General features: G+C 48.6%; 2 protein-coding genes across 2 annotated transcripts; one reads left to right on the plus strand and one right to left on the minus strand.

Moving 5' to 3' along the window:
• Positions 1 to 576: 576 nt before the first annotated feature.
• Positions 577 to 5963, minus strand: SYF2 (SYF2 pre-mRNA splicing factor). Its single transcript, XM_072154398.1, has 7 exons — positions 5830 to 5963; positions 4520 to 4621; positions 3052 to 3177; positions 2852 to 2969; positions 2501 to 2591; positions 2029 to 2127; positions 577 to 836 (listed from the first exon to the last, which is right to left on the minus strand). Exons 1-7 carry the CDS (start codon positions 5863 to 5865, stop codon positions 671 to 673), a joined length of 738 nt encoding a protein of 245 aa, XP_072010499.1. The 5' UTR covers positions 5866 to 5963; the 3' UTR covers positions 577 to 670.
• On the plus strand, positions 5923 to 18882 carry LRRC72 (leucine rich repeat containing 72). The gene is made up of 9 exons (XM_072154397.1): positions 5923 to 6022; positions 6531 to 6604; positions 8075 to 8144; positions 9197 to 9278; positions 12257 to 12370; positions 14768 to 14857; positions 17695 to 17853; positions 18300 to 18330; positions 18441 to 18882. Exons 1-9 carry the CDS (start codon positions 6011 to 6013, stop codon positions 18604 to 18606), a joined length of 798 nt encoding a protein of 265 aa, XP_072010498.1. The 5' UTR covers positions 5923 to 6010; the 3' UTR covers positions 18607 to 18882.

Genomic DNA, 18882 nt, shown 5'->3' on the forward strand with positions numbered 1-18882 from the left:
AAGATAGTGGCTTCTGACGTGACCCTCCTCCTAAAACCACTAAACTTGACTCCTCTCATGTGAAAATGGGGTGAGAAGAGTCATATTTCCCTGACGCTGGAGGAGATTTTTTATACATAAACAGACATTTCACACCAAAGAGGAAAGAAAAATAATGGACTTTTCAAACCCAACCTGCTGGGAGCGTAGTGGGGTAAAAACCTGGTGACAGGTTCTCTTAACAGATGGCACAAAGCGGCATTAGGGGGCCCACTGGTAGAGACTGGTGAGGATCCCTACCAATGTCTCCAGCATTAGGGGGGGGCTCACTGGTAGTGACTGGTGAGGATCCCTACCAATGTCTCCAGCATTAGGGGGGGGGCTCAGTGGTAGAGACTGGTGAGGATCCCTACCAATGTCTCCAGCATTAGGGGGGGGCTCAGTGGTAGAGACTGGTGAGGATCCCTACCAATGTCTCCAGCATTAGGGGGCTCACTAGTACAGACTAGTGAGGATCCCTACCAATGTCTCCACATGACTGTGCAGGCTATAGCTGCCCCTCCTTCTCCCATTCATGGTCCATCAGTGACTTCCCCGTTTTCCGGAATCACATTTATTACGCACAGTCTTTACCTTATGTACAAAGCAGGAAAAGTATAGAAAATATATAAAACTGGAGACAGTGGAGCAGCTACACGGCGGTGCCTCTCTCCAGGTTCTGCTTGATCTCGGCCGTGTACTTCCCGTAAAACCTCTCCGCCTTCTTGTTGAATTTGGCGTTCCTCTCGTTAATATAATCGATGTCGGCGTCGTCGTTGTACGCTCGGCGGCGGCTGTATTTCTCACGCTTCTCAATCCTGGAACACAAAGATAAGGTATGCAGATGTCAAACATCAGGTACATCTCACAAAGTGGGGTCTGCGCCCACACTGCTGCGCCCACACTGCTGCGCCCACACTGCTGCGCCCACACTGCTGCGCCCACACTGCTGCGCCCACACTGCTGCGCCCCTGGCTCTCTACAGTGAACCACTCCATAGCATCTACCCTGTGATCTGAGTGAAAGCTACAATAGGCTTCTAGATAGATGCCCCACCGCCACTGAGGTGGTGGTGGACAGCAGTTCAGTGGAAAGTGTTTACAGTACAGCAGTGTGAGGACAGTGCACTTGGAGAAGCTACAATACGGAAATATAAATTCACACGTCACAGTCCTGCTGCTACTAACATACACAAAGGTCTGATTATACATCTCTCCAGGGACAGTACATAAAAATGGCTGCAGAGAGCACAGAGCACAGCAGTGTGAGGTCTGATTACACATCTCTCCAGGGACAATACATAACACCAGCTGCAGAGAGCACAGAGCACAGCAGTGTGAGGTCTGATTACACATCTCTCCAGGGACAATACATAACACTGGCTGCAGAGAGCACAGAGCACAGCAGTGTGAGGTCTGATTACACATCTCTCCAGGGACAATACATAACACTGGCTGCAGAGAGCACAGAGCACAGCAGTGTGAGGTCTGATTACACATCTCTCCAGGGACAATACATAACACTGGCTGCAGAGAGCACAGAGCACAGCAGTGTGAGGTCTGATTACACATCTCTCCAGGGACAATACATAACACTGGCTGCAGAGAGCACAGAGCACAGCAGTGTGAGGTCTGATTACACATCTCTCCAGGGACAATACATAACACTGGCTGCAGAGAGCACAGAGCACAGCAGTGTGAGGACTGATTACACATCTCTCCAGGGACAATACATAACACTGGCTGCAGTCTGTATGGTCACAGCCTTAAGGTTTCTACCCTTTGCCAATGCAGCAATCCTAGTAAGCTCTGCCTAGAATAACACACTGTATGGATCAAAGATGGACTGGACCACTAGAAGGATTTCATTAAATCATTTTCCAAAAAAAGTTAGAAAAATGGTTATAAAAACAAAACAAAAAAAAACCCATTATAACAATAATTCAAGAGTCTATAAAAAGCTATAGGAGTAAGCAACAACAATATATAAGTGATATCCGGAAGGACTTACTGTTTCTCCAGGTCAGTGACCATCCTGTCGATGCCGTCCTTGGAGGGAACGTGTGTTCCATGATACAGAGTGTCAGATGTGGGGTAGAAGAGCTCACCACTGCAAGACACAATGTGTTACATACAGATAGCAGTCATTTATGGATGTATATTATATAATCTTAGAGATTACAGCTCTGGAGCAAATGGTAAAATGTATATAAATCCTGAGTTACATCCTGTATTATACCCCAGAGCTGCACTCACTATTCTGCTGCTGGTGCAGTCACTGTGTACATACATGACATTACTTATCCTGTACTGATCCTGAGTTACATCCTGTATTATACTCCAGAGCTGCACTCACTATTCTGCTGCTGGTGCAGTCACTGTGTACATACATGACATTACTTATCGTGTACTGATCCTGAGTTACATCACAGTTGTATTACACTCCAGAGCTGCGCTCACTTTTCTGCTGGTTGCACACTTACTGCTTCTCTCGCTCCTTCTCATACTCCTCCATGTCCGGTTTGATCTGTCTGGTCAGTCTCTGGTACTGGCGCAGTTGGGCTGCAGCATAGTCTGATAAGAACAATTCAGTAAATGGGAACAGTTTATCACCAGACACATGTTATCGGGAGGTCATAATGTATTTATAGAGTTTCATTTTCCAGCAGAAGCCTTGAGGATGCTCTGAGCTGAGGCTGTAGATCTGTCTATGGGGGGCATAGATGATGATGTACAGGGGGTATATAGAGGGGCTCTGGATGGATTATATACTAGTTATACAGAGCCTGTGGGCAGTGACCAGGACATGATGACCCTATGGCCTGGGCACTTACCTGAGAATCCTATATCCGGGTTTCTCTTTTTCTTCTTCCTCTCCCATCTCTCTGCATCGTCTGCGCTGATCTCCAGTAGTTTTGCCCTCTCGTAGTCCACGCCATTAGCGGCACATTCCTGGATCAGAGCAGGAAGACATGAGGGGTCTGTCTTCCCCTGACATATTATAGGGTCCCTCATGCCCACCCCGGGACTTTACCTTCTTCCTCTCCTCCTCCTTCAGCTCCCACTCCAGTCTCGCCTTCCTCGCCTCCCAGTTGCTGGGTAGTTTCTGCCTCTTGTCCTCCTCCACCACCTCCTGGTGATTCAGTTTTCGGGCTTCATTCTGTAACATAATCAAAGTGTGGAATGTAGGGGAGATATGTCACAATAGACACTAAAGGGAAAGTGCTGACAAATGGGGGGGTACACTGCCGAGACCCCAGAGAACTATAGGATCTAGGACCCAATTACTGTTTCTATGAGACTGTAAGGACAGCGAGAGATTTTTTGGGTAAGGGGGAACATGGAGGAGTTGACTGGAGGTTCAGTAGTCAGATCCTCATGCACACAGACCAAGCTCAACCGAGAAGATCGGCCCCTACACTGCGGACATGACCTCTCACCCTCTGCAGGTAGAGCGCCCCCTACACTGCGGACATGACCTCTCACCCTCTGCAGGTAGAGCGCCCCCTACACTGTGGATTTGACCTCTCACCCTCTGCAGGTAGAGCGCCCCCTACGCTGTGGACGTGACCTCTCAGCCTCTGCAGGTAGAGCGCCCCCTACGCTGTGGACGTGACCTCTCAGCCTCTGCAGGTAGAGAGCCCCCTACGCTGTGGACGTGACCTCTCACCCTCTGCAGGTAGAGAGCCCCCTACGCTGTGGACGTGACCTCTCACCCTCTGCAGGTAGAGAGCCCCCTACGCTGTGGACGTGACCTCTCACCCTCTGCAGGTAGAGAGCCCCCTACGCTGTGGACGTGACCTCTCACCCTCTGCAGGTAGAGAGCCCCCTACGCTGTGGATGTGATCTCTCACCCTCTGCAGGTAGAGCGCCCCCTACGCTGCGGACGTGACCTCTCACCCTCTGCAGGTAGAGCGCCCCCTACGCTGCGGACGTGACCTCTCACCCTCTGCAGGTAGAGCGCCCCCTACACTGTGGACGTGACCTCTCACCCTCTGCAGGTAGAGCGCCCCCTACACTGTGGACGTGACCTCTCACCCTCTGCAGGTAGAGCGCCCCCTACGCTGTGGATGTGACCTCTCACCCTCTGCAGGTAGAGCGCCCCCTACGCTGTGGATGTGACCTCTCACCCTCTGCAGGTAGTGCGCCCCCTACGCTGTGGATGTGACCTCTCACCCCCCTCACAGGCAAAGCACCCCCTACACTGTGGATGTGACCTCTCACCCTCTGCAGGTAGAGCGCCCCCTACACTGTGGATGTGACCTCTCACCCTCTGCAGGTAGAGCGCCCCCTACGCTGTGGATGTGACCTCTCACCCTCTGCAGGTAGAGCGCCCCCTACGCTGTGGATGTGACCTCTCACCCTCTGCAGGTAGTGCGCCCCCTACGCTGTGGATGTGACCTCTCACCCCCCTCACAGGCAAAGCACCCCCTACACTGTGGATGTGACCTCTCACCCTCTGCAGGTAGAGCGCCCCCTACGCTGTGGATGTGACCTCTCACCCTCTTCAGATGCAGTTCTCGGAATTTCCTCAGGCGTTCCTCCCGCTTCTGTGCCGCCAGATCTTCTGCAGATGTAGACGGTCCCTCTTCCTCGGACGACTCCTGTAGAAAATGACATCACATTATGTTTAAGAAGCAAAAATTTTACAAAAATCTGGGTGAATGCAATCAATTGTTCCCTGTTATCTGCCATAGTTGGGAAGACATTGAAGGCAGACATCTTACAGAAAGCAGTGAAACGGCACTCACCAATCTTCTTCCTTTAAAATGTTGCTTTTATTGATGCATACTCACGAAAATTTCTTAAAAACAGTTGATCAAATGGCAGGGGTGCCACCCCTGCCATTTGATCAACTGTTTTTAAGAAATTTTCGTGAGTATGCATCAATAAAAGCAACATTTTAAAGGAAGAAGATTGGTGAGTGCCGTTTCACTGCTTTTTGATATTACTATTGGGACTCAACCACATTTTTTGGAATCAGAGCACCACCCCACCTTTCATGTCAGATTTTTGCCTCAATGAAAAAAGTATGTCTTCACACTAAATAGGACCATGGAATAGTGCCACCCTACTTCCATATCTACCAAGTTTCGCATATGAGACATCTTACAGACTTGCCCCTGCCACCAGGACTACCAAATAGTCGACTAATAGCTTAGGGGAACTACAAGTCCCAGCACAACTGAACAAACCAGGGGAACAGACCGATAAACATTAGGTCACAGTAAAGTACAACATACAATACTACAAGCCCAGCATTCAAGCATAAGTGGAAATGAAGAACTACTAGTCCCATCATGCCCCACCACACACACAGCACTGGAGGACTACTAGTCCCGTCATACTACCCCCACACACACAGCACCGGAGGACTACTAGTCCCATCATACTACCCCCACACACACAGCACCGGAAGACTACTAGTCCCATCATACTACCCCCACACACACAGCACCGGAGGACTACTAGTCCCATCATACTACCCCCACACACACAGCACCGGAGGACTACTAGTCCCATCATACTACCCCCACACACACAGCACCGGAAGACTACTAGTCCCATCATACCCCACCACACACACAGCACTGGAGGACTACTAGTCCCATCATACCCCACCACACACACAGCACTGGAGGACTACTAGTCCCATCATACCCCACCACACACACAGCACTGGAGGACTACTAGTCCGAGCACAACAATAACAGCTACATCTCCCATGATGCCTCTCCTGCGGTGTAGTACAGAGGCTGAGCTCAGTCCTGATGGGAGTTGTAGTCCCCCCCGTCCTGTGATGTCTCCTCACCCGCTCCCTCTCCTCTTCTCTTCCCTCGGTCGCCATCTTCTTGTTTCTCTCCAGCAACTTCCGCCCTCACTGCGTTAAGCAGCACTAGCCCCGCCCCGACACATGACGTACTTCCGGTGTGCTTGTAAACACTTCTCCTCCTCCAAAGCCGCGGCGTCTCCTAGCAACGGGAGAAGCTAAGATGGCGGCCAAGGTGAGTGTTATTATTACCTGGAGATTATATACAGTTTTGCTGGATTTTCTTATATTTATCATATTGACATCCCAGGATCCATTATTTTCCTCTTTTTCCATGGATGTGGCCTTATTAGACTTGTTTTTTGGGGGATAAGTTGTATTTCATGAAGTCCAACATGTTATTGAGCACATAACATACACAACCCCCTCCCCGTAGGGGCAGAAGCTTCTTATTGTCCTGCGGTCTGACACGGTGAGGGATGATTTTTTTGTGAGGGGCCGTAGTTTTTATCGGCTCCCGTGCTGCGGCACAGATGAATTTTTGGAGCAGTTTTGTATTTTGCTTTCTTGTATGAACACCAGGGCGGCGCTGATCACTGGAGCAGAACACAGGTACATATGTATTATAGGGGGTCAGTGTCACATCTGCAGGAATGTGAGGATCTTATGTATGATGTGTACAACGCTGCAATGTATCAATGTATGGCGGCGACATATACTGAGAGGAGGATGTATCTACACAGATCATAGAAGAACAAATCCACAAATGCCGCTACAAGACCAACAGTGATGTGTATGAGCTCTACCTGGGGAGAAGGTAAGTACCACACATTATCCATCTATCTTCTATCTATCTATCTATCTATCTATCTATCTATCTATCTATCTATCTATCTATCTATCTCCTATCTGTCTATCTATCTATCTATCTATCTATCTCCTATCTATCTATCTATCTATCTATTCCTTATCTATCTATCTATCTATCTATCTATCTATCTATCTATCTTCTATCTATCTATCTATCTATCTATCTATCTATCTATCTATCTATCTATCTCCTATCTATCTCATATCTATCTATCTATCTATCTATCTATCTATCTATCTATCTATCTCCTATCTATCTATCTATCTATCTATCTATCTATCTATCTATCTATCTCCTATCTATCTATCTATCTCCTATCTATCTATCTATCTATCTATATATCTCCTATCTATCTATCTATCTCCTATCTATCTATCTATCTCCTATCTATCTATCTATCTATCTATCTATCTATCTATCTATCTATCTCCTATCTATCTATCTATCTATCTCCTATCTATCTATCTCCTATCTATCTATCTATCTATCTATCTATCTATCTATCTATCATCAATCTATCTATCTATCTATCTCCTATCTATCTATCTATCTATCTATCTATCTATCTATCTATCTCCTATCTATCTATCTCCTATCTATCTATCTATCTATCTATCTATCTATCTATCTATCTCCTATCTATCTATCTATCTATCTATCTCCTATCTATCTATCTCCTATCTATCTATCTATCTATCTATCTATCTATCTATCATCTATCTATCTATCTATCTATCTATCTATCTATCTATCTATCATCTATCTATGTATCTATGTATCTATCTATCTATCTATCTATCTCCTATCTATCTCCTATCTATCTATCTCCTATCTATCTATCTATCTATCTCCTATCTATCTCCTATCTATCTCCTATCTATCTATCTCCTATCTATCTATCTCCTATCTATCTCCTATCTATCTATCTATCTCCTATCTATCTATCTCCTATCTATCTATCTATCTCCTATCTATCTCCTATCTATCTATCTATCTATCTATCTATCTATCTATCTATCTATCATCTATCTATCTATCTATCTATCTATCTCCTATCTATCTATCTATCTATCTATCTCCTATCTATCTATCTATCTATCTATCTATCTATCTATCTCCTATCTATCTATCTATCTATCTATCTATCTATCTATCTATCTCCTATCTATCTATCTCCTATCTATCTATCTATCTATCTATCTCCTATCTATCTATCTATCTATCTATCTATCTCATATCTATCTATCTCCTATCTATCTATCTATCTATCTATCTATCTATCTATCTATCATCTATCTATCTATCTATCTATCTATCTATCTATCTATCTATCATCTATCTATGTATCTATGTATCTATCTATCCCATATCTATCTATCTATCTACCCAGTATCACGTGTTCTCTATCTCTCGCAGAGACCTGAGGGATGTCCCAGACTTGTCAAGATTTCGCTTATTAAAGTATCTGTGGCTCAACCATAACAAGGTAACAAAACCTCAAAGGAACCATCAGTATTAGGCTACATTCACACTAACGTATGGGGGACGTATATACGGCCGACGTATATACGGCCGATATACGCCCCCCATACACTCCTATGGGCGCACGGCACCCTACGGGAGCGGTACGGTGCAGCACACGTGCAGCACCGTACCGTTCCGTACCCGGGAAAAAGATAGGACCTGTCCTATCTTTTCCCGTAATACGGCGCCGTGCGCCATAGTTTGCTATGGAGAGGGGCGTGGGTGAGCTGCGCTCACCTCCTCCTCCTCTCCCCGTACACTGCCGTTGCCCGCTACAGTACGGTACGGGCGGGCAACGGCAGTGTGAATATAGCCTTAACCCTCTGAGGGCTCAGAGCCAGGCAGCAGCTGGTAAAGCCAGGGCTCATTACACTCATCATGATAACCAGGGACATCACTCATAGATCCAGGCACCGTGACTGTGGGATCTTCTTATATCTGTCATCCATTGCTTCCTTCCTTCTGAATTTAATTGATGCCAATGGAACTAAAGGGCTATGATGAGGATTACCAGAGCCCCTCTGTGCTGTATCTTCCCAGGCTGTCACACTGTTTCCTCCTCCTCCTTCTCCCTCAGCAATTCCCTCTGCCTGCAGTAATCTTACACAGTTGGAGGGGGTATGTGCTCCCGCACAGTGTAACAGCCTGTGAAGCTACAGCACGGAGGGGCTTTGGTGACGCCCCTCAGAGCCATTCTGGTTCATTGCATGATTATAAAAGTTAACATTAGAAGGGAGGAGACCATGGATCACAGATATAAGAAGATACCACAGTCCCGGTGCCTGGATCTATGAGTAATGTCCCTGGTTTATCAGGATGGATTCTGATGGAAGATTCCTTTAAAGTAGTTTCTAGGACATTGACTAAAGGAAATGAATTATAAGGCAGTGACATCAGATCATGTGACCTCCCAGATGTAATAACATTCCTCTGGGAGGCCTACAACTCAAACTACAGGATCTGTTATCATTTATATCTGTGTGAGTTCTTCACAATGTCAAATTTCCATTCCAGATATCAAAAATAAACTTCCTTGGCCAAAATTTCCGGCTGACTGAATTATACTTGAACAGCAATGAAATTGGTGACATCACAGGTACAGACCAAGTGTGACTCCATACTTATCACCCTTCGCTCCAGCAACACTGTGTGACTGAAGGGCAGCAGAATAGTGAGTGCAGCTCTGGAGTATAATACAGGATGTAACTCAGGATCAGTACAGGATAAGTAATGTCATGTATGTACACAGTGACTGCACCAGCAGCAGAATAGTGAGTGCAGCTCTGGAGTATAATACAGGATGTAACTCAGGATCAGTACAGGATAAGTAATGTCATGTATGTACACAGTGACTGCACCAGCAGCAGAATAGTGAGTGCAGCTCTGGAGTATAATACAGGATGTAACTCAGGGTCAGTACAGGATAAGTAATGTCATGTATGTACACAGTGACTGCACCAGCAGCAGAATAGTGAGTGCAGCTCTGGGGTATAATACAGGATGTAACTCAGGATCAGTACAGGATAAGTAATGTCATGTATGTACACAGTGACTGCACCAGCAGCAGAATAGTGAGTGCAGCTCTGGGGTATAATACAGGATGTAACTCAGGATCAGTACAGGATAAGTAATGTCATGTATGTACACAGTGACTGCACCAGCAGCAGAATAGTGACTGCAGCTCTGGAGTATAATACAGGATGTAACTCAGGATCAGTACAGGATAAGTAATGTCATGTATGTACACAGTGACTGCACCAGCAGCAGAATAGTGAGTGCAGCTCTGGGGTATAATACAGGATGTAACTCAGGATCAGTACAGGATAAGTAATGTCATGTATGTACACAGTGACTGCACCAGCAGAATAGTGAGTGCAGCTCTGGAGTATAATACAGGATGTAACTCAGGATCAGTACAGGATAAGTAATGTCATGTATGTACACAGTGACTGCACCAGCAGCAGAATAGTGAGTGCAGCTCTGGAGTATAATACAGGATGTAACTCAGGATCAGTACAGGATAAGTAATGGCATGTATGTACACAGTGACTGCACCAGCAGAATAGTGAGTGCAGCTCTGGGGTATAATACAGGATGTAACTCAGGATCAGTACAGGATAAGTAATGTCATGTATGTACACAGTGACTGCACCAGCAGAATAGTGAGTGCAGCTCTGGAGTATAATACAGGATGTAACTCAGGATCAGTACAGGATAAGTAATGTCATGTATGTACACAGTGACTGCACCAGCAGCAGAATAGTGAGTGCAGATCTGGGGTATAATACAGGATGTAACTCAGGATCAGTACAGGATAAGTAATGTCATGTATGTACACAGTGACTGCACCAGCAGCAGAGTAGTGAGTGCAGCTCTGGGGTATAATACAGGATGTAACTCAGGATCAGTACAGGATAAGTAATGTCATGTATGTACACAGTGACTGCACCAGCAGCAGAATAGTGAGTGCAGCTCTGGAGTATAATACAGGATGTAACTCAGGATCAGTACAGGATTAGTAATGTCATGTATGTACACAGTGACTGCACCAGCAGCAGAATAGTGAGTGCAGCTCTGGAGTATAATACAGGATGTAACTCAGGATCAGTACAGGATAAGTAATGTCATGTATGTACACAGTGACTGCACCAGCAGCAGAATAGTGAGTGCAGCTCTGGAGTATAATACAGGATGTAACTCAGGATCAGTACAGGATAAGTAATGTCATGTATGTACACAGTGACTGCACCAGCAGCAGAATAGTGAGTGCAGCTCTGGAGTATAATACAGGATGTAACTCAGGATCAGTACAGGATAAGTAATGTCATGTATGTATACAGTGACTGCACCAGCAGCAGAATAGTGAGTGCAGCTCTGGGGTATAATACAGGATGTAACTCAGGGTCAGTACAGGATAAGTAATGTCATGTATGTACACAGTGACTGCACCAGCAGCAGAATAGTGAGTGCAGCTCTGGGGTATAATACAGGATGTAACTCAGGATCAGTACAGGATAAGTAATGTCATGTATGTACACAGTGACTGCACCAGCAGCAGAATAGTGAGTGCAGCTCTGAGTATAATACAGGATGTAACTCAGGATCAGTACAGGATAAGTAATGTCATGTATGTGCAACAACCTCCACCGGGCCTAGCTTTTTCTTGGGGCCTGGAGGCAGCCGGGGCCCAGAATACTGGAGTGGCAGGAGTGGCTGCAACCCCTGAGTATCTGTAAGTTAGGTCCCTGGGTAATGGATGGGGAGCCCGTGGTGGTAACAGCCGTATCCAGGGATCAGACGGAGGCAACGTTGTGCAAATCAACTCACGGTTCTTTATTGAACAACAGCAGGCAACGGGCCAAAACGGTCAACAGCAGATCTGGAGTCTGGTACTGTAGTGGACGTGGAGAGGGTCCTCAGGATAAGGCACCAGCCTGGTAGTAGATGGGATCATTCACACTGTGGAAGCTGCAGCTCTGGGTTAGAGTCTCCTGACTCAGTTCCTGGGATTGATTTATGTGACAGCACTGAAGGTGTACTGTGCACTCTATCTCTCTCTTCACTCTTTACATGTGCTCAAAGACTGGACTGGACCAGCTCAGACCATGTGCTCCCCCTGCACAGGGATTTTATACTCCCCCTGGTCAGGTGGTAGCTCCTCTCCATGGATAACATCTTACACCCATTTAACTATTACCTGTCCAGGCAGAGGCTACAGCTGCATATTCTCCCAGTGCTAGAACCTTCCTGGAGGGTTCATGACTCCCTCTGACAGCTCCTGACCTGGAGGGGGCGCTATTCACAACTACCAGCCTGCCTATGCATTGGCAGGGGTGTTGCACAATGACCTTGGGAGGCTCCCCAGTAGCACAGAGTATTTCAGAAGAGTGTATTCTTGAGGAGGTCATAGATTAATAGGTACATTGCAGGGCACCGCAGCAGCACAGAGTATTTCAGTAGACTAGTGTCCTGGTCAGAGGTAGCAGGGTACCGCAGCAGCACAGAGTATTTCAGGACAGTTCTAGTCTTTTTGGGGGCAGCCATCTAGTGACATCTCCTTCTTCCTCCTCCCAGGATGTGTGAAGCACCTGACCTCCCTGCACACGCTGATGCTGAACGACAATCATCTGACTGATCTCCCCTCGACTGTGAAGGAGCTGAAAGCAATGACGAGTCTCCGTGTCCTCAGTAATAATCGCTCCGCAGACGGGAGCTCAGAGCAGCGTTTATCGATGGCGGGAGAATTCCCACATTAGATTTTTTTATGTTTGGGAGCCAACGATCCTGCAAAATGTCAGACTCCCTTGTGGTCAAGGGTAGTGGAGGGGTTAGTCCCAGCTTCCCTAGTGGTGCGGGGTAGTGGAGGGGTTAGTCCCAGCTTCCCTAGTGGTGCAGGGTAGTGGAGGGGTTAGTCCCAGCCTGCCTAGTGGTGCAGGGTAGTGGAGAGGTTAGTCCCAGCTTCCCTAGTGGTGCGGGGTAGTGGAGGGGTTAGTCCCAGCTTCCCTAGTGGTGCAGGGTAGTGGAGAGGTTAGTCCCAGCCTGCCTAGTGGTGCGGGGTAGTGGAGGGGTTAGTCCCAGCTTCCCTAGTGGTGCAGGGTAGTGGAGGGGTTAGTCCCAGCCTGCCTAGTGGTGCAGGGTAGTGGAGGGGTTAGTCCCAGCCTGCCTAGTGGTGCGGGGTAGTGGAGAGGTTAGTCCCAGCCTGCCTAATGGTGCAGGGTAGTGGAGAGGTTAGTCCCAGCTTCCCTAGTGGTGCGGGGTAGTGGAGGGGTTAGTCCCAGCTTCCCTAGTGGTGCGGGGTAGTGGAGGGGTTAGTCCCAGCTTCCCTAGTGGTGCAGGGTAGTGGAGGGGTTAGTCCCAGCCTGCCTAGTGGTGCAGGGTAGTGGAGGGGTTAGTCCCAGCCTGCCTAGTGGTGCGGGGTAGTGGAGAGGTTAGTCCCAGCCTGCCTAATGGTGCAGGGTAGTGGAGGGGTTAGTCCCAGCCTGCCTAATGGTGCAGGGTAGTGGAGAGGTTAGTCCCAGCTTCCCTAGTGGTGCGGGGTAGTGGAGGGGTTAGTCCCAGCTTCCCTAGTGGTGCGGGGTAGTGGAGGGGTTAGTCCCAGCTTCCCTAGTGGTGCAGGGTAGTGGAGGGGTTAGTCCCAGCCTGCCTAGTGGTGCAGGGTAGTGGAGGGGTTAGTCCCAGCCTGCCTAGTGGTGCGGGGTAGTGGAGAGGTTAGTCCCAGCCTGCCTAGTGGTGCAGGGTAGTGGAGAGGTTAGTCCCAGCCTGCCTAGTGGTGCAGGGTAGTGGAGAGGTTAGTCCCAGCCTGCCTAGTGGTGCGGGGTAGTGGAGAGGTTAGTCCCAGCCTGCCTAGTGGTGCAGGGTAGTGGAGGGGTTAGTCCCAGCCTGCCTAGTGGTGCAGGGTAGTGGAGGGGTTAGTCCCAGCCTGCCTAGTGGTGCAGGGTAGTGGAGAGGTTAGTCCCAGCTTCCCTAGTGGTGCAGGGTAGTGGAGAGGTTAGTCCCAGCCTGCCTAGTGGTGCAGGGTAGTGGAGAGGTTAGTCCCAGCTTCCCTAGTGGTGCAGGGTAGTGGAGGGGTTAGTCCCAGCTTCCCTAGTGGTGCAGGGTAGTGGAGAGGTTAGTCCCAGCCTGCCTAGTGGTGCAGGGTAGTGGAGGGGTTAGTCCCAGCTTCCCTAGTGGTGCAGGGTAGTGGAGGGGTTAGTCCCAGCTTCCCTAGTGGTGCAGGGTAGTGGAGAGGTTAGTCCCAGCCTGCCTAGTGGTGCAGGGTAGTGGAGGGGTTAGTCCCAGCTTCCCTAGTGGTGCAGGGTAGTGGAGGGGTTAGTCCCAGCTTCCCTAGTGGTGCAGGGTAGTGGAGGGGTTAGTCCCAGCTTCCCTAGTGGTGCAGGGTAGTGGAGAGGTTAGTCCCAGCTTCCCTAGTGGTGCGGGGTAGTGGAGGGATTAGTCCCAGCTTCCCTAGTGGTGCAGGGTAGTGGAGGGGTTAGTCCCAGCTTCCCTAGTGGTGCAGGGTAGTGGAGGGGTTAGTCCCAGCTTCCCTAGTGGTGCAGGGTAGTGGAGGGGTTAGTCCCAGCTTCCCTAGTGGTGCAGGGTAGTGGAGAGGTTAGTCCCAGCCTGCCTAGTGGTGCGGGGTAGTGGAGAGGTTAATACTGGTTTCCCTGGTAGAGGGTAGTTCATGGTGGTAGTAGGTCAGTGCAAAATTGTAGGTTAGTACCTACTTCCCTGGTGGTCTATAATAACAGGTTAATGGTAGCATAACTGGTGGTTTACAATAGTGCAAGTGTTAATAGCAGCTTCCCTGGAGGTCTGGGGTAAAAGAGGGGTTAATACCAGCTTCCCTGGTGGTCTGGGGTATTAGAGGGGTTAATAGCAGCTTCCCTGGTGGTCTGGGGTATTAGAGGGGTTAATAGCAGCTTCCCTGGTGGTCTGGGGTATTAGATGGGTAATATCAGCATCCCAGGTGGGCTGGGGTATTATTCCTTGGGGATTCTTCTCATACTATCTGAGAGCTGCCGCCTGGGATCTATAGGGGACTGCAGCCCCTATATGTGTAGTTGATATGTTATATGTCAGGATGATTATTTCTCATTTCTCGTGTAGATTTATTCCATAACCCGCTGGAGCAGGACCCAAGTTACCGCCATACGGTCGTCCACCGCGTCCCCTCCGTGCAGCTGCTGGATCGGGAACGTAAGCGCAACCTCCCGTCTGTTACCAATTCTGTTTCTACCAGATGTAAATCTACAACACGACCGCACCCCCCACGTACCCGAAAGCAGACCCTCTGCACAAGCGACAAATTACCGCAGATCTGCCCAATCCCCGGCGGCTGCTTTGTGTTGTTTAATCCTGCGTGGCAGCAGATTTACATCACTGGTTCTGTGTGAGGCGAGAGGACTCACCCCGCATGTCACAGGGGTAGAAGGGGGAGGGTATAAATGTTATACAAACTGAACATAATAAGCTAAAATACACTGCTCCAAAATATAAACATCATCCTGTCACGTTATGAATTATCACTGATTGTTAATCAGTTTCTCCTTCTGTTGTGGAAATGGAACAGACAACAGGTAGAGATAATGACAATGAGCAAGACAAACCCTAGAGGAGCGGTTCTGTAGGTGGGGACCACAGACCATTTCTCTCTTCTCATCCTTTTTGGTCACTTTGGTATTTTGTTATTGCCCTCAGCTCTAGAGGTAGCACATGGAGGCCACAGACACTACTGGACCCCATCAGGAGCATGCCCAGGTGTTTTAGAGAGGTCATACAGGCACGTGGAGGTCACACACACTACTGAGCCTCATCAGGAGCATGCCCAGGTGTTTTAGAGAGGTCATACAGACACGTGGAGGTCACACACAATACTGAGCCTCATCGGGAGCATGCCCAGGTGTCATAGTGAGGTCATACAGGCACGTGGAGGCCACACACAATACTGAGCCTCATCAGGAGCAATGTGATGCGTTGTCGGGAGGTCATACAGGCATGTGGAGGCCACACACAATACTGAGCCTCATCAGGAGCATGCAGAGCTGTTGTAGGGAGGTCATACAGGCACGTGGAGGCCACACAGAATACTGAGCCTCATCAGGAGCATACCCAGGTGTTGTAGGGAGGTCATACAGGCACGTGGAGGCCACACACACACTACTGAGCCTCATCAGGAGCATACCCAGGTGTTGTAGGGAGGTCATACAGGCACATGGAGGCCACACACACACTACTGAGCCTCATCAGGAGCATGCAGAGCTGTTGTAGGGAGGTCATACAGGCACATGGAGGTCACACACAATGCTGAGCCTCATTAGGAGCAATGTGATGCGTTGTCAGGAGGTCATACAGGCACGTGGAGGCCACACACAATACTGAGCCTCATCAGGAGCATGCCGAGTTGTTGTAGGGAGGTCATACAGGCACGTGGAGGCCACACACAATACTGAGCCTCATCAGGAGCAATGTGATGTGTTGTCGGGAGGTCATACAGGCACGTGGAGGCCACACACAATACTGAGCCTCATCAGGAGCATGCAGAGCTGTTGTAGGGAGGTCATACAGGCCCGTGGAGGCCACACACAATACTGAGCCTCATCAGGAGCATGCCGAGGCATTGTAGGGAGGTCATACAGGCACATGGAGGTCACACACAATACTGAGCCTCATCATGAGCATGCCGAGGTGTTGTAGGGAGGTCATACAGGCACGTGGAGGCCACACACAATACTGAGCCTCATCAGGAGCAATGTGATGCGTTGTCGGGAGGTCATACAGGCACGTTGAGGTCACACACAATACTGAGCCTCATCAGGAGCATGCAGAGCTGTTGTAGGGAGGTCATACAGGCCCGTGGAGGCCACACACAATACTGAGCCTCATCAGGAGCAATGTGATGCGTTGTTGGGAGGTCATACAGGCACGTGGAGGCCACACACAATACTGCGCCTCATCAGGAGCAATGTGATGCGTTGTCGGGAGGTAATACAGGCACGTTGAGGTCACACACAATACTGAGCCTCATCAGGAGCATGCAGAGCTGTTGTAGGGAAGTCATACAGGCCCGTGGAGGCCACACACAATACTGAGCCTCATCAGGAGCAATGTGATGCGTTGTTGGGAGGTCATACAGGCACGTGGAGGCCACACACAATACTGCGCCTCATCAGGAGCATGCAGAGCTGTTGTAGGGAGGTCATACAGGCACGTGGAGGCCACACACAATACTGAGCCTCATCAGGAGCATGCAGAGCTGTTGTAGGGAGGTCATACAGGCACGTGGAGGCCACACACAATACTGAGCCTCATCAGGAGCATGCCGAGGCATTGTAGGGAGGTCATACAGGCACGTGGAGGCCACACACAATACTGAGCCTCATCAGGAGCATGCCGAGGCATTGTAGGGAGGTCATACAGGAACATGGAGGTCACACACAATACTGAGCCTCATCAGGAGCATGCCGAGGTGTTGTAGGGAGGTCATACAGGCACGTGGAGGTCACACACAATACTGAGCCTCATCAGGAGCATGCCGAGGCATTGTAGGGAGGTCATACAGGAACATGGAGGTCACACACAATACTGAGCCTCATCAGGAGCATGCCCAGGTGTTGTAGGGAGGTCATACAGGCTCGTGGAGGCCACACACAATACTGAGCCTAATTTCTTTATCTTGAGGCATTTCCACTGAAGTTGGATCAGCCTGAAATGTGATTTTCTGCTTTGATTTCTAGGATCATTCCATATCCAGACCTCCAGGGGACATTTATTGTGATTTTTATTGATCATTTTTATGTTTTATTGTTCTCAGCAATAAATATTTGCTATAGGAACAGGTCATTCATTGAGATCCAGGATGTGGGATTTTATTCTCCCCTTTAATGTTTTGGGGAGTGTATATATGACACACAGAGCACCGGGTGCTGGTACAGGACCACCCACAGGTGCTCATCATAGTATTGTCAGAGGTCTGTGTGTAGAGAGATTGTTTGTGATCCTGTTGTTATATTAACGTAACATCATCTCTTCCACAGAAGTCACACAGAAGGAAAGGCAAGAAGCTTTCCATCTCTTTCATCCGCACAGAACCGCCGTCATACAGTCACTGGGTTTTGGCAGAAGAACAGACTCGGTCCTCAGTAACAGACCAGTGACCCAGAGCCCCACAGGTCACAGCTCATCCAAGATTTTGCGTAAGGGTTGTTATCGATAAGATGAATAGATAAGATCCATCTATGTAACACACAGATAAGATACGATCCATCTATGTATCGCATAGATAAGATACATCGATAAGATCCATCTATGTATCACACAGATAGGATACATCTATGTATCGCATAGGTAAGATGCATAGGTAAGATAGACATCAGGGATTATAGAGAGAAGGATAATGTAATCATCTCCAATGGAGCAGAAGTCATAACATCACTACAGCCGCTGGTGGTGACATATGGGATAGTGAGGTTGTAGCTGTCTGAGATAGAGGACATGGGGTGTGGAGGAAAGAACATGTTAGGATGTTGTGGTAGAGAGTGGATGTATCTGTCTGTGATTGTAGTGCTACAATGTATCATATGAGATTTATCACAAATCACTGGAATCTTTCTATTTCCAATGACCGTTTCCGTCTTTCCAGGAAATTCTGCTGCAACGAGTAAATCAGAAAGGTAAGAAAACTGCTGCTTCCCCCAACTACTCCCATCCTCCGGGACCCCCGGCAGGCGCAGGATGGGTGCAGTTCCAGCAATGAGGCTGATCATCCGTCATCTCCCTACAGATATGACGCCCTCAGCCTGGAGGAGCGACTTCTCCTCCGAGGATATGACAGATCCGTCATGCGGCTGAGTCTCTTCGATTGGAATATGATCCCCTCATCCAGACTGAGGCGCTCGGAGGAGAGGTCCGTGGAGGCGCCGCGCCTCATAACCGTGGAGTTTCGGTGATGACGATGGGAGAAGAAGCCACATTCTAATCCCTGGCCAGGACCCCCAGGTGATAGGTACCACATGTCCCAGCATGCCCTGCGCCTCATCCCACAGCGCCTGCCCATTTCTCCACCAGTCACTGTACAGACTTATTACTGGCGACACACAGGAGTTTTCCTTCATTTATATCCTGTTATTAATAATGTGGCAGAAATCCTGCTTGATCTACATGGGAGAAATATAGTAATGTGTCTGATTAAAGAACCGATCATGTACAATACAATAGACGTCACA

The sequence above is a fragment of the Engystomops pustulosus genome, chromosome 5, assembly GCF_040894005.1.
Source record: "Engystomops pustulosus chromosome 5, aEngPut4.maternal, whole genome shotgun sequence".
NCBI classification, from domain to species: Eukaryota; Metazoa; Chordata; class Amphibia; order Anura; family Leptodactylidae; genus Engystomops; species Engystomops pustulosus.